Source organism: Pelophylax lessonae (assembly GCF_965119305.1).
Source record: "Pelophylax lessonae genome assembly, chromosome: 2".
Taxonomy (NCBI): Eukaryota; Metazoa; Chordata; class Amphibia; order Anura; family Ranidae; genus Pelophylax; species Pelophylax lessonae.
The window spans coordinates 318937568-318954834 of NC_138769.1; the positions used below are offsets into that span (position 1 = coordinate 318937568).

General features: G+C 40.2%; 1 protein-coding gene across 1 annotated transcript in view; it reads left to right on the forward strand.

The window, feature by feature from the left end:
* The window catches only part of LIN28A (lin-28 homolog A), a gene marked incomplete at both ends in the record, with an annotated part of 109175 nt that overhangs the window by 89629 nt on the left and 2279 nt on the right, over positions 1-17267 (forward strand). The window contains one exon of the mRNA XM_082248059.1: positions 7822-8000. Within this exon, the coding sequence (XP_082104185.1) occupies positions 7822-8000 (179 nt within the window). The remainder of the gene's footprint in view (positions 1-7821; positions 8001-17267) is intronic.

Below are 17267 nucleotides of genomic sequence, written 5' to 3' on the forward strand. Positions count from 1 at the left end.
CGACCGTTTGTTTTTCATAAACTGCTAATATTTTTGGCCAGCTATAGACTCCTCCTTTTACTAAATCTAGTTCTACTAAAGTCAAAATGGTTACCTGGTACATGTTACTTATGCCCACTAAGTACTCGCTGGCTGTTGGAGCTGATCTGAATAGCTCAAAAGAAAATGCACACTTTTTTTTAGCAAACATTGATGTTGCAGTGGTCCATGCACTAATTGTCTTCTGTAGATTATTTTTTGATTAAATATAATATCCATATTCTTTGAGCACCACTGGAGGTGGCATCAGTGCCCCTCCGCTTGACTTCGTCTGATTGGTTGGAGAACACTTTGCATTCATTGAGAAAAATACAAGGCATTCTCTGAATGGTGGTTGTGCTGGACAAGCTCCCCCCCCCCCCCCCCCCATGGTTACTATGCAGAAGGGCAGTCACTCAGCATGGTCCCCAGAAGACTTTTGCTATCAATGAAGTAGCTGCAGTGATTTTACAGCTTCCACAGAGCCTAATTGGGTATTGCATATGTATACTTGCAATATGCCAATGTATGTGTACCAAATATATCATCCCTGGAGTTCAGCTTTCATATACATGTCAGTACAGGTCATCAGTTTGTGTAAATGGTGCAGACTATTGATCTGTAGAAACAGCATGTGCTCAAATGTGGATTGCAAAGAATATCATGACTATGTACATAACTATTTTTTATCTGCTTGTTGTGCTTTGGATTTCATTGTCCCTATTAATGATACAAAAATTCTACAGAGGGGCAAATGCATTGATAATCTAACCTTTTCTTTTTTGAATATATCCATCATGAACATTTCAGAGACCCTGAGAGACCTCAATGTACACAAGCTTTTAAAGCCTGGCACACACTATTTATTCATTTTTAGTTTAACCCAGCGGGCTGAACAAAAAAAACCTGATCGCTCAGGTCGGAGCTGCTGTATTAACATTGTATAGTTAATACAGCAATCTCCTCTGCTTTTCTATTGTGTCCTGACAAGAGGGATGCCCCCCACACCCCACCTGGTCAGCGCTATTGGCCCACATACACACGGACCAAATGTTGGCCGGTTTCTATTAAACAGGCTGATGCCACCCAACATCAAGAAATGATACTGATTTAGAGCGGTCTAAATTTAAAGATCACTGTAAGTGCAGTTTAACATTAAGAATCCTCCTTTTTTTTTTTTTTTTATTGGTCTTAGAAATTTCCCAGCATGCTGAGAATTTATGTACCCAATGTTGCAGCGATTCTACATCTTATTTAAGCAATTTGTGTTTTAACTTCTTGCCTGTTATTTCTAGCTATGGTCAGACAGGTCATAGGAGTTAAGTAGACCTAAGCTGTCCATACACTCTTAGATTTGTTTTTTGTTTTTTTTAATTTTCCAGTCAAAGGATGCTAATGGAGCCACCTGCATAGTTCATGGCCAGCTTCAGGATGATAGTCTCCCGACGTGGCCATTTTCAACCAGTTTTTTGAGACTCTATCAAATCTGCCTACTGACAGTCTTGTTTTGAAAAAGCAATTAATAAATTAGAAAAGCCAGCACTAGGACTACCTTTAGTGTGTACCCTGACCCTCCCTCCTCCCATATTTTAAAGAGCAACTGTTAAAGCCACAGATAGCAGGAGGGGCCCTCAGTTTCCAGTGTTTGCTAATAACAAATATTAACTGAAATTGGCCCTTTAGACTGGATTCAGACTGCAGCTGGCCATACATTGTACAATTTTTTTTCTTTAGATTTACCAAAACCATACAATATAAGATCAAACCTTAACTACTTTCAATTTGCATGCAATTTAGGTAGGCCCTTGCACTTCATAGTTCAAGGTAAATCTAAAGGAAATTGAATAAGACAATTATATAATGTATGGCCAGCCAATGGGCTCCCACATCAAAGGAACAGACTTTAAGCCTTTTAGTAAACTGCTTCCTCCTTGCTTGTAATCATTGGCAGCACATCAAGAAAATTTAATTTTATTTCAATATGTTCCCATAAAGTGCCCATAGACATGAGATGGCGAATGGATCAGGTGATTATCTCATGTCTGTAGACAGACCCTAACCACATTGGCCAGCTGCTGTCGTGGGAATCAAAGAGGTTAGGATATCCACCGCTATTGCTCTAACTTGATCTAAGCCGTGCTAGTGGTGTCTACTAATGCTGCTCATCCCCCTCCGCTCTCCTCTCCATTCAGGAGAATGTTCCTATTCATGGACCTGCCAGCTGATTTTCCCCCCCCCCCCCCCATGCCTGAGGGTAGTGTGATCATGTATGGACGTCAGAGCATTTTTTGCAGGTCTCTGGGTGGCCAAAGAAATGATCATCTCCAAATACTGCTAATTTTGTTAAAACACAGTGGGATTCATTTACTAAAACTGGAGAGTGCAAAATCTGGTGCAGGTGTGCGTGGTAGCCTATCAGCTTCTAACTTCAGCTTATTCTGGTGCACAGCTACACCAGATTTTGCACTCTCCAGTTTTAATAAATCAACCCCAGTGAAAACGTTAATGTTTGTGTGTTCTCCCTCTCTGCTATCCTAGTGCATCACAGTTGGGCACAGGTTTTTATACAGTGCCCACTGGGGAATTTCAGTGCACAGAACAGGGTGCGAGATAAGTGTGGTATAGTTAGGGAAATGGAACAAAATCATACGTAGGTGAGAAGGAGCTAAATAGAGTGCAGCAACAAGGAGTGATTCCAGAAGTAACATTGAAAGGCACAAGGAGAGACTGGCAGGATAGGAATATGGCACAGCAGAAGATAAGTCTAGAGCGGCATCACAGTAAAGCAAATAGTGAGCCCTGGGACTCAAAGCGGCACTATGGAACCGCAAGGATAAGTCCTGAGTCGTAGAGCAGTAATCCAGGTACAGCTAGGTTAGTCCGGACTAACAGGGGCAGCAATAAATCAGAAAGAATAAACAGCAGGGTCACAGGCAGCAATATAACACAGCCAAGGGTAAGTTTAGGGTCACAAGAAGCAATATGGCACAGCTAAGGATTATAATGCAAGGACTCAGCAAATGTCTGTCCAATTCAAGAAGCTGATAGGGTTTTCTTGGTGGAAAAAAATGCAGGCTTCAAAAACAGCAAATCCTTGTGGGAAAAGATTGAAGTACAGAGTGATTTGACCGCAACATCAGGCACACAAGGCAATCCACAGAAGGGTGGGAAAAGTGGTGAACGGAGTGCAATTAGGAGGCTTCTGAGTCACTGTATGCAGATGGGGGAGAGTCTTGATGCCCAACCACAGTCATGGGGTTCCTGTAGGTACAGGCGGCAATTGCCTCCCATAGAAAGGTCTTTCACCCCCTGGTCCCCATTCTGACATAAAACCAGGCAGCCAATGCTTAGCATCAGGGTGCCATAGCAACAGGCTCCAGCCACTTTCACCCACGCCACATCAGGAGCACTGCCATGGGGAAAGTCTTTTTGTCTTCCGGTGTGGGAAGAAGAGCTCTCTGTGGCACTGAAAGGGGAAATCTGCAGACTGCATGTAATAACTGCACATGCAAGCCACAGCAGGTGGTGGTGTGATAGGGTTTATGTGCAGGCACTGGGTAACAGGATGGCTGCTGGCTGGGCAATGTAAAGTGCAGGGGGCAGAGGCAGGGAGCGGATTTGTGAGGACTAGGGACGGGGGCCTGTTGCACCCCTAAAAAGTTGAAATGGTTAAAACTCCTGTCAGGTTTTTTTTATTTTTCTCCTTTTGTTTTATTGGGAATGTCTTATCTTGTACAAAAAAGTCAGGGAGCTTCTCTTACAGTTTTCATCAGAACAAATGTCTCCATTGGAATATTTATATTCTGGTGTTCTAGCCCATTAGACATTGCTTCAATATCCAATATTAAATTGCATGAGGCAAGAGATGGCAGGCCAGCCCATGTGAGTCTCTGCAAAAATTTGAGATTAGCATATCAAAACTCACCAGGCTTGGAGCTTCCAGAGCCTTGAAGATGATGGGCCATGGTATAAGAATTCCTGTATCGTATACCAAATGCCCTTTCACCCATGCTTGGGAAAGTAACAGGATACTTAATTTTGAGGCCTCATGCACACTTGGTGTTTGCTCAGCTATTCTGAATGCCTTTGCTCTTGGCAGGAAAAAGCAGTTAAAAAAACACAGCAAAAGCCACATTTTGCACATACGTTTAGGCGTGTCAAGCGATTCAGTTCTCATTCATTCCATTGGCCACAAGAATATTTTATTCTGGCCATTGGGTTGAACATTAAAGTGCTAACACACGTGTAGGTACCTCCCAATATTTTATTTTTTATTTAATTTTTTTTTTTTTTTTTTTTTTATGTCTTGTGCGCGTGAGGCCTGAACCAAATGTAGATTTTTTTTTTTTTTTTTTGTAAGCAGAATTCTCCTCATCTGTGACAGAATAAATGTGCTCTAATCATTGAAAATAACTTCTACGCACATTTAGTTTATACTTATACACTACAATTTCATTTGTGGTACCAAAGTCGCCATTGTTAATCTAAGATCTCCTATGTTGTACTGTGATTTAGAATTTACTACAAGATTGAATGGCAAACTTCAATGTGTTTTGTTCCCACTGTAAGAACCAATAATCCATCCACACTTTGGGTCACTTTTAGTTCCAATTCCGATCTGGAATGACTAGGAGAGTGCGACTAGTTCCAGTGACTGTTTTAGGAGAGTGTGACACACTGGAATTAATTTACTAAAGCTGGAGAGTGTTGTTGTTCAATTTAAGCTTTGACAAAAAAACTTGGAAGCTGATTATTTTATATGCAAAGCTGCACCAGATTTTGCACTCTCCAGTGTTATGGCGGGAATACGCGATTAGAATATCGCCCGATCATTCGACCACCGACTAATGAAAAAGTGTTTGTTGGTAGAAAACGTTGCCAACGTACACGGGCCAAATATCGCCGACCGTTGTCCACCGACCATCGAGACAGTGTTCAGCGTGATGATGATCTACAGATTTCAAATGAACGACCTTAACACCAATGTATAGAATATCGTTCATTTGCAAATGAGATGACAGAATTTTCTTTCAAACTGTATTTTTCGTTCACAATATCGATATCGGTCATTGATAGCTGGGCATTAACGGGTAGAATATCGGCCGATTGTTCACTGAACGGAAATTTTTGGCCGATTTTCTTATTGTGTATTCCAGCCATTAGTAAATCAACCCTACTATGTCTAGAAAGCTGAAGTAGTTTAAAGTTTCAGTTAAAGTGGTATAAAAACCAAAAGCATTTATTATAGTACAGTTTAAAAATTCTTAGATGTGATTGGGCATTATTTTATTTTTGATTCTTTATCAGTTTTTACATCATACAGGGATTATCGGAGCATACAGGCTCCCACAAACAAGGAGCATGGTACTCATACAGAAATAAAGCCAACAGTAGAATCACCAGCAGATATAAAGTCTATCAAAACAATAGCCATGTGGCTCCTTTCGCCCAAGGACCCCTGATGACAAGTTTATATCCTGTATAACTTTTTTTACACAAATGAAAAAAAAAATACTAAAAAAGGGAAAGGGAGGAATGAACCAGAGAAGAGAAAAAGAGGCTCGGGGTGGGGTGGGGGGGGGGTTAAAGAAAAGAAAGTTGAGTGTGCTTCCCAAGTAGAGCTGGCTCAAGGAAGTCTGTTGGGGTCAAAGGCATCACCACTAAAGGAACTATCAAGGGTGTCACAGTTGAGAGCCCAGAATATCTAAATATTCAGATGTAAAAGTAAATTCTGACCAGTAAAACCATGTTTTATGAACTCGTTCCTTTCTATGGTGTGCTGCAGCCATGAGATCTTTCATTAGGGGATTTTGGCAAACTAATGGGCCATACACACTATAAGATTTTCTGAAGACTTTTTCCTTTACACTTACCAAAACCATATAATATGAGGTCAAACCTAAACACTTTCAATTTGTATGCAATCAGGCAGGCCCTTGCACTACATAGAAAAGGTAAATCTGAAGGAAATCTAACCACAAAAGTTGGATAGTGTGTATCTAGCTTAAGCCTTAAGCTGCATACACACTATACAACTTTTGTTGGTAGATTTCCTTTTAGATTTACCTTTTCTATGTAGTGCAAGTGCCTGCCTGATTGCATACAAATTGAAAGTGTTTAGATTTGACCCTATATTATAGGATTTTGGTAAATCTAAAGGAAAAAATCTAAAGACAATTTGTATAGTGTGTATGGCCCATTAATGGAAGAGGGTGTGGTTTTGTTTCCAGAATAGTGGGTTACATTCCTCCTGCAGTGTTCAGTAAATTAGGTAAGAAGGAGCACTTGTAACATTTCAAGGACAAGGGGGTCAAATGCAACAGGAAAGCAGCTGCATCATCTGGATATCAGTAAACCTCCGAATCCAGTGTTTAAATTTGTGACCAGAAATCTTTAACACTCTCACAGGACAAAATGTGGAGCATCTCCAACATTAACAAGGAGATCAGGGGGAATAATTGATGTAAGGTTTTGGGAACATTAGTGTTCTAATTTTTCAATAGAACAAGCTCTCCTCCTAAAAAGGGGAAAAAACTGTTTCTGTAACTGCAGTGTGAGCTGGAATTTGGCTTAAATGTGTTAATGTATTTAAATCTGATAGTACATCTAACATTCCCTCCCCCCCCTAGAATGACAATGATGCTGTCCAAATGTGCTCATTTACACTAGGATCACACTTATGCGAATTGGATGCATTTCCCCCCCGCATCCAATTTGCATGACAGAAGACTGTGACCAGCTCTCAATGGATCTGGTTCACACAGCCCCAGGGCGGCCATGGTTCGCGCTGGAAAAGGGTCCTGTGCGTCTTTGGCTCAGTTTCAGGTCCAAATTCAGGCATAAAATTCATAGGGCAGGGACGCATCGGACCCCTGCTACAAGCCGTGGCTATTGTGAACCCGGCCTTATTCACAGTCGAGGGAACTCTAATACAGGGGGTGTGTTACTTGCCAGATCACCAGGTGAAAACAGAGGGAAAAAAATATAATTTCGCCACCACATCTAAGAACTGGTAAGCTGCAATAAATTACATTTTAGGTTTTGGATTTATTGCCGCTATTTGCAAATTTTATAAAGCTTAATGACCAACTAGCAATAACCTTTTAAGGGCTTTAATTTCAACTTCAAATTTGATTGGTGCTATGGTTTACTGAACTTAGAACATTGCCATTGTACTAGCAAATCAGGATAGGCAGTGTATATTTAGGAGTAGTTTAGTAATATTGTTTGTGGTCTTTGCATTTTTTCTGTTGTGTGTGTGTGTGTGTGTGTGTGTGTGTGCTTTTAAGTCCATTTTAGCTATACAAAACACCTTTTTAGATTCCCTCTCATGCATTTTACCTAAATGGTGAACATTTCTCTAAAATGTTTTCAATTTTTGCCAACGTTTCACGGAAATAGAAACTTTCAAATTCCCTTTTTATTAAAAAAAAAAAAGAAATGGCCCCTATAATATAAGTTGTTGATCTAATAACATTACACTTTTTTCCCATGAACCTACCTATAAAGGAGCTGGTTCTTGTCAGGTTTTCTCATAACATTTACACTGAATTGAATTTGCTTCCTTGATGGATTTGCTCATGTAATCCAATGGTTATCCTAAAGTGATTTATTCTTCTTCTAATTTGTATTTTGCCTTTTTAAATTTTTACTATTACAAAACTGTTGGTATAATTTGGTCTTGTGAAAAGTAGTCGGGTGTGTTTTGTGTGTGGGGGATTTTTTTTTTTTTTTTTTTATGCTCCATTCACATTTTAGTTAAATTCTTTCCAAAATTAACTGTTTTTTATTATTTGTTTACAGGAGGATTCTTGAAGCCTGTAGAAGACTCCTCAGAGTCTTCTAAAAGTGGGGAGTTAGAAACCTTTCAAGGATCTGGGATCTGCAAATGGTTCAATGTTAGAATGGGCTTTGGCTTCCTCACAATGACCAAGAAAGAAGGAGCTGAGCTGGAGACACCTGTGGATGTCTTTGTGCATCAGGTAAGAAAACGATCTGATTCCTAAAAAAGTGTTTTTTTTTTTTTTTTTTTTTTTTTTTGTTTTTTTTTTTTTCAATGAAGCTCTGGATCTATACTAGAGGGTTTTTTTTTTACAGTGTATATTATTTTGATGCTACAGAGCAGTGGTGGTCAATCTTGACAGAGGGCCTCAAGTGTGGCCCCTGACATATCCCTTTACACATAAGAAGCAAATGTAATGCAACAGAAAGCATGTATCGCAGATATGCAATAAGAGATGGCATGCTGCAAGTGAAGGTCAAAAACGCTAAATATGCTACAGGCGGTCCCCAGGTTACAAACAAGATAAGGTTTGTTCTGAAGTTGAATTTGTTTGTAAGTCAGCACAGGTAGATTTGTTAAGTGTAGCTCCAGCCAAAAAAATAATTTTTACGTTTTTTTGGATAGCATAGGGAAGGGGTTAATGTTTGTAATGTTTGTGTTGCTGTCTGTGTCCCTGTTCAGAAGATTTAACCTCGCTTTCTGTCCCTATGACAATTGGATTTGGAAAATTTGGGATTGTTAAGGAAACACGGATTGGCGATAAAGCTTCAGTAGAGACACCTTTTTCCCATGAGAACTCATCCATTCCTAGGGGTAGATTTCTTCTCACTTCCTGTTGTCCCCCTCGGTTTGTAAGTAGGAGTCGTTTGTAAGTTAGATGTTTGTAACCCGGGGACCGGCTGTATAGGAGTTTTTGGAGTCATAGACTGGAGACACAGTGGGGTTCATTGAAAGAAGGCAAATAGGCTTTTCACTTTACGAGGGAGTTTGCTCCTGTGCTTAGTGAATGTGGTGAAGATCTACTTTGCAAAGAATATCCAATCACAAGCAAAGAACATAATGCAAAAAAAAAAAAAAAAAAAAAAGCTAATTTGGATGATGGAAGTCAACAGTGCTTTACCTCATTCACTAAGCTCAGTGGCAAATATCTTACAAAGTGCAACTTTCCTTGCAAATTTAATAGCCTTTTGGCTATTGGTACAAAAAAATCAACTTGAATACACTAAATTTCAAAAAATACTGGGACCCCTCCCTTAACATTTTAACTTTTTAATGGCTTCCCAGCCTTAGTTCACAGGATTCAGTATTGAGTTGATCCACCCTTTGCAGCTATAACCGCTTCAACTCCTCTGAGAAGACTGTCCACAAGGTTTAGGAGTGTCTATGGGAATGTTTGACCATTCTTTCAGAAGCAAATTTGTGAGGTCAGGCACTGATGTTGAAGGCCTGGCTCGCAGTCTCCACACTAATTCATCCCAAAGGTGTTCTATTGGGTTGAGGTCTGGGATCTGTGCAGGCCAGTCAAGTTTCTCCACCCCAAACTCGCTCATCCATTTCTTTTTTTTTGGTATGCATCTGGAACGGTGCGGAGCTGCTTGCAGGAAGTTTAAGTAGCTGTCCAGGCTCGCCTATAGATCTAAGTTGACAGGCAGGTAGAGGTGGGTGCACAGCCCTGGACACACACTATCTGAGTTCAGTTCTGAGCCCCTGCACGTGTGTCAAACTCACTTTTGTGGGTGAGTCGGTACAGCCACAGTGCTGCCTGCATGCAATTCTATGGTGCTCCGGGCACAAAAAAAAGGTTCTTGCATGCTGTGGACCTTTTTGAGCCCATGTGAATGAGCCCTAAAATATCAGAAATAAAACATAAGTGAAAAGGGCTGAGTAGTCTAAAAAAAAGGAAGGAAAGACCTAAAGTAAGCCATTAAGGAACTGGAACCCAGAATAAAGAATATCTTTACATCACTGGCCTTAGCAAGTACCTAGGCAAGGTACTGTCTGGTGGACGAAGGGCCATAAGCTGAGCACTAGGGCTTTAGAAAGTACATAAACTTTATTAATATTATCAGATCAAAAGGGTGAAAAGTGTGTGTATGTCTGTGTGTTTTTTTTGTTTTTTTCTTGAATTTTATTTTAATCATTTTTTATCATTCTTCATATTCATTACCCTTTTGTAAATGGAAAAGAGTATTGCTATACACAAACATAGAGACGACGCCAAAGGGAAGTGTTTGACAGGGGATCGATTCAAGATCTAAACTCCTTTTACTGAAAAGATAAATTCCAAGCATTCCAGAAAACAGATCTTATCTGTATTTAACTGACTGTAGACTTAAGTGTGCCCCCAAAACACTGGCCTTAATTTATTAGAGTGCAACTTCTTGGGAGCAATAACCTATAACAACCATTTAGAATCCACTATATATTGCACTGCTTTCAGCAGAGTGACTTCTAATTGATTGCACCTAAAGAATGAACACTCCTTTTTAGTAAGGCTGCAAGTGTATAAAATTCCACACCGAAATGAATCCACACTGGGAAAAGGTTCCTGTGTATTTCTGATATACCCAATGGCATTCCAAATGTTTATCCATGCAATTAGTATAAAACAAAACTGATTTAAAACAACTGTCTTTCTTATCTACATTTATCAATTCTGTGTATTTATATATCTCTCTTGAGATGAGACCACCTGCAAGCACTGGAATGAATATTCAGGGATGAATCACATGCAATGGATTCCCAGTAACCTTTGCTTGACCTGTGCATTCTCAGGAGATTTTGGAAGTGTGTGGGTGGGATAAGAGTACTATCTCACTTTATTGTCTCAAATGTCTAATTTCCTTATTGCAGCCTCCAACATTCTCAGCATCAAAAGGTCTTAGTCTTCTACAGACCAGAGCCACCATCACCTCCCTCCATAGGGCAGCATATTTCCTATCCCAATATCTCCTGTGTACACAGGACACAAAGTGAGATAACACATCCTGCAGAAACAGGAAGATAAGGGCAAATTACATTGTCTTCAACAGATCCTCAAATAGGATACAATGTGGACTGTGATGAATGTTTTAGCCTACAAACATAGCCTTATCTAAACTATTGAGTACATGTACCCAAATGGGGGAAGTTTTTACTAAAACTAGAGCGCTCCGAATCTGGTACAGCTGTGCATTATAGCCAATCAGATTCTAACTTTAGCTCGTTCAATTAAGCTGTGACCATAAGCCCCCTGTTCATATCAGGGCGATTTGACATGTCAAATTACAGCCTATTGCCAGCAACATCACCGTCTGAAACGGTGCGACGCTGACTTTGCACTTGCGCACAGATTTTTCTAAAAGTAGTTCTGCACTACTTTTTGGTGACTTAAGGGGCGATTTCAATAGATATCTGTTAAACAAGCAAAAAGTTGGGGGAGCAAACCCTGAACATGTATTTCTAAAGCTGGTGCAGCTATTAACCAAGCGACATGCATATTAAAAAAGAATAGCGCACACATGCAAAAGAAATGACTATCAAATATGAAGACAATCCATAAATAAAAATGGGGATTTGGTCCCACCATATGGCCATATCGTGCTCAAGCCCACCACTACGTCAAAGTACCCCATTGTCAGTGGGTCCGACACACTGACAATGGGGTACGTTGACGTAGTGGTGGGCTTGAGCATGATATGGCCATATGGTGGGACCAAATCCCCATTTTAATTTATGGATTGTCTTCATATTTGATAGTCAATAGATCTGTACCTGAATCCACGATTTCAAACCCACCTCCAATGTGAACGAGGGCTAATACCTGGAAGCCGATTGGTATGCAGAGCTGTACCAGATTTGGCATTCTCCTGTCTTAGTAAATCTCCCCAAATGTTTCCATAGCACCTAGAACAGGTATTGTCACGGAAATGGGAATATAAATAACAAATTTTAAACCAGCAACACTTCAATTATGATCATGAATGACATTAAGAACTGTATAGAGACCTTATTTCTATACTTGCTGCGTCATTGTTTCTTTAATCCCACATGCTGCAATCGGAGAATAAAATCGAGTAATTGGGTTACTGCAGCGAACAAGAACAGTTTTGATTTCAGATTTTTTTTTTTGTTTATGTTTGCCAATCTTTTACCACCAACATGGCCTTTACATCATACATGTACCACTTGGGATCCTTGCACTGTTCACAATTTACACTGGATTTTTGCAGAATACACACATTGAGAACTATATATTAGTACCATAGTTCCTTCTTATCGTCTTAAATCTCAACTGCACATGTCCTTGTTTGCTGTGATCACACAGATGGCTGCCATACCCCCCCCCATTCAAGAGAGACGGAATCAAATCTGAGCAGTATTCCCTTTGACATGGCACCTAGGGACCACTGAAAATGACACTTGTGGTCTGTGATATAAATCACCATTCTCCTGCTTGTACTTAGAAGGTGTGACTAGGGCTTCAGAGGTTTCACTAAAGTAAACACATCCTCCAAAAGTAGAAGATGCAGTAGTGGAGAAGTATTTCTAAAGACCTCACTATAGTGCTAGATATAGGGGGAGGTGGTGCCTTTAACAGTAAGTTGCTGTAATGCATGGCAAATGCAAAGTCAAGTACTCATAAAGCTGAATGCAAAATGTTTACAACCCCTATTCATTACCCTATACCAGTGACAGCAAACCTTGGCACCCCAGATGTCTTGGATTTCCCATGATCCTCACGCACTCTGCAGTGTAGTGGAGCATCATGTGAAATGTAGTTCCAAAACATCTGGGGTGCCAAGGTTCGCCATCACTGCCCTATACCATTCTTACATCTTTATTTCACATAACTTTTATATTCACATCAAGCTCTGCTGGCATGAACTTCCATGGGGGTGGGGGAGTACAATTGACTTGGGATATATGGCATTTATTAGTGCAGGGATTAGTATTTATTTTTCTCAACCCTTTTTTTTTGCCTATTTATAAAAGCTAAAGGGATGTATTGTAAATGACAATGAAGGTAATCTATTACAATAACTATGCTGTATTAGCTGCAATTGATATTCCTCTGCTACACGGGTTCAAAAGTAAGGTATTCTTTGTGGTCTGAACCAGTAGAAAAGGGAAATGTATTCAAATTTTCTATGGATGTCTTCACATGTCCACAGCGAAGTCTTTAACTCCCTGACATTAGGTCAGCACTGGGATGGCTGTGCATTATACAAACATTCACACTTGGGTGATAATGTACATGTAAATGTATGCACTCCCTTTCACTGTTTTATGCCCTGGGTACAGTTTAATCACATGTCTAATGGTTAGCTCAATGTATTTTGTCTATTCAAACCTGCACAATGCAGGAAGGCCTGTTCACTTTGCAAGGCTATTTTTTACTTTGCTTAGTCAATGTGGTGGATTTGCAAAGAGTATCCAAATCAATTTTGCTTGCACATATCTGGATGATGAGCATTAGGCAAAGTGAATGCATATTTGCTTTTTGTAAATAAACCTTATTTTGCTACTATAACTCTTATTTTAGCAAATGTACAAAAATCAAAGTTCAATCAAACTGGAAACCACCAGGCTTTAAACCAGTCATAGACTTTTGGGTATAATGCCATATCCATTTGTTTCCTGTACTTTGTTAGGCTGAAAATTCAGTTTTTTTTTGGTTGTGACCACTGGTACACTAAACAAGATTTACAATGCTCATATGCATGCAGTGTGCACATAACACACGTGTAGATGTGAATGGGCACGGGGGGGTTAAATTACTAAAGGCAAATGGACTGTGCACTGCTTTTTGTTTTCCTTGCACGTGATTGGGTTATCTTTGCAAATAAAGCTTTACCTCCTTTTCTAAGCTCTGCAGAAACTGTACTTTGCACAGTCTATCTCCCTTTAGTAAATCAACCGTATTATTAATATAATACAGGTTTTATATAGGTACAACAGTTTATGCAGCACTTTACAATGTAGAGGGGGGGGGGACAGTACAATTACAATATAGGAGGAAGCTCCTGCTCATGGAGCTTCCAATCTAAAGGGAAAAGAGATGGTACAAAAGGTAATAGCTGTGGGGGATAATCTGATGGAAGTGACTCAGGTACAGTTCTTAGGAGGTAGGGTAGACTTCCCTGAATAAGTGAGTTTTTCAGGGATCACCTAAAGGCGTACAGGGTAGGGACTGACCGGACATACTGGCGAATGGAGTTCCAGAAGATGGGAGAGGCTCTGGAGAAGTCCTGGAGGCAAGCATGAGAGGGCGTAACAAGGAAGCTACAGTGAAGATAGCCTTGTATGTTGTGGTTAGTATTTTGAATTTTTTCAACAGTGGGGTAGGGGAAGCTAGTTAAGGGATTGGTAGAGAGGAGCAGCAGTCACAGATCAGTTGGCAAAATGTATTAGTCTAGCAGTAGCATTCATAAAGAACTGAAGGGGGAATAGCCTGTGTATAGGAAGGCCAGTGAGGAGAGCGTTGCAGTAGTCCAGGCAGAAAATAACTAACCAGTGAAAAGGTTGTTTTGTGGTATCAGTCAGGAAGGGGGTGCAGTAAGTTTAAACATGACAATTTATTCATGATCCCCTGATGACGTCAGCTCGTACTGACGAAACGTACGTCGGGAACGTGAGACCGCAGCGACTTCCGGGTTGGAGGAGTGCTGGCGTTCGGCAGTGCTCATCGCACCGCTGTTTGTTATCATCTGTGTCGAGCGATTGATTCATGGAAATTCTAGTAAGAGCAACTCTGTAAGAATAAATTGTCATGTTTAAACTTACTGCACCATGAGAGTTTCCTTTGCTCTATCTATGTCCGTTACGAGATCCGGGTTGATGCTGAGAGCTTACCTTAGGAATATACACCTTGGAGCTGAGGAGTTGAGGATTGTGTACTGAGCGGATAATATTGTCTATGTGACCCCCCTATAATCAAGGGGTCATATATCTCCGGTAAGGAGTACCTTGCTTGAGCACTGGGTGGAATTGTGGAGGTGAAGGCTTTTTTACACCACTATCAAGTCTTTCTCTTTTACATAGTGTTACCAATGCTACATGGACTTTGGGGTTCTGTTGCTGCATATGGACTTTACACTGTTTTTTATTGAGTTTTGATTGAAAATCTCCACTTTTTATGTCATGAATTTTAACCTATGTTAATTTATTTGCACAAGCACTTTATCACATGTTGAGCGCAACATCTTTCACCTTTTTAAAAATTGAAGGAGGAAAGTATTGAGTACGATGTTGGACCTGGTGTGTTGGTTTGGGGAGAAAGCTGTGCGCTGGATATCATCATGAATTGCATCAATTTTGTTTTTTGAAATTAATGACCACCTCGAATGTGTGAATGGGGGAGTTAGGTCCTCTTGTTCAACCTGCTGGTTGAATAAATAAATGTACTACTGCAGACCTGATCGGGCCACCCTTTCTTCTCTACGGAGAGGCGTTTGTCATCCGACAAGTTCTGCTTAAAAAGGACAGATGGCGATATGTTCGCCATCCGTCCAGTGGGTTGGATCGAATGGATGAAAACAGCATATCCATTTTCATACCCATAGAGGAGAGCGGGACTCTGACAGATTCATCTCTGCCCAGTGAGCAGAGACGGCCCTGTCATCCGCCTGCTCAACGGGGATCAACGGACCGATCCACACTGAGCTAGCTGAGTCCACCGAGCGGATCCGCCCTGTGGGGGGCCTAAGAGATTTGAATAGCCAAATGGTACAAGAGCATAGATATTTGTCACCTAAAGTTAATATGGGTCTGTAAGACATTTACCCAATACATGGAAGTGGCTTTAATCACAGCAGCTGAACAATGCATAGAGCACATGGCTACCTGCATAACAAGCCCCTTCCCCCCTCTGCCTATACCTCCTCCCCTCCCCCGTTCTATTAGGAATGCATGGAATGTATAGCATGTCTGAGATCCCTTTGTTCTTCCATTCAGTTAGGCAGAATATCCGCTCTGTCATAAGCTGGGAAACCCTGCAGCCCCCACCTTGAGAGCGGGAGATGGCTTTTGCACATTTATGAACATGTAGGCATTACAGGGAATCCCCATGAATAAAGGGGGGGGGGGGGGAAGCACTCTGTCCTACAATGAGGTAATTATACCCCAGTATAAGAGACTTGGCTATATGTGAGCAGCTTGCTCAGCCATTTACAAATTAGTTGACCATTTAAAGCTTCTTTTGATCATGAATTGCTTTTTGGGTATTGTGCAATCAACCTTGATTTGTTGTGCATGTCCTTTTAAAATATTAGTAGGTGTGTAACCGCACTATCCCCAAACTATATCATGTGCACGAAATTCATGTGTGATCAAATTGGTGTAGAACCAATCGCATAGAAAAAAAAAAAAAAAAAAATTTAATCTACAAATATATAATATAAAAAGGCCAGTGTTGCAATATATCCAAAGTGCTCAGTGAATTCTAATCATAAGTGCAAGAAATCTTCATTCATAAAATAATTTGCTGTAATGAAAAATACAAAGTATTATCTCACTCAAATACAACACTCCAGCTCTTATTCCAAGAAGCATACCCCCAATTTCAATTAAATATCAGAGGACAGTGAAAAACAAAGAATAAAAAAACCTCCATAGTGTAAAACAGTTTTCTTGGGAATTTAAAAACAATGCAACGCACTCACATTAACAAAAACGCCTTTCCCGGCACTAAAGGATTAACCACATATAAATTTAAGCTGTGCTGACTCCTGTTGCACACTGGCTGTCAGTGAGCACCCTACATGGGGTCTATTAGACGTGACGTCATCCCGCACAGCGGTGCTTGCTCACAATCGGAGTGTGTGGCTGGATATGGCATTGCCTAAAGTGGTTCTAAAGCCTTAATAATTTTTATTATTCTATATTTTTTTTAACATTTAATTCATTTTATGGGGGCACTCAGCAGGGGGAGGAGCCAGGGTGACCCCAGAAGAGGAGGATCAAGGCTGCTCTGTGACAAAACTGCAAATATGTGGTTTATCCTTGAGTGTTGGGAAAGACTATATGTTCATGTAACACTGGACATTTTTGATTATTATATTTGAATAATTTTTGTGATTTGGTTTGATATGGATTATATATATATATATATCTCAATTTGGTCACACATGATGATGATTTTTTTTTTTTTTTTTTTGTACGCTATATAGATTGTTGACAGAGCTGTTACACATCTCGTAGTCTTTTTTTATTTATTTTTTTTTTTTTAAAGGAGCATTTGCACTTTAAGAGGATATGCTTGTGGTGCATAAATGCATATTTTTGTTTTTGCCACGTGTTTTAAAATGTCAGACTCGGTGGATGTTTTCAAAATAACTTTTTTTTTTTTTTCTTTGTTGCACACACTATTTTAGTTATCTATGTGCACAGAGATAGCATATTGACTTCCCATTACTGACATCAGTCCTTAGTCTGCACACTGCATGATCATCCTGATGGGAGTCCAACCATGGATCCCAGAAATGAG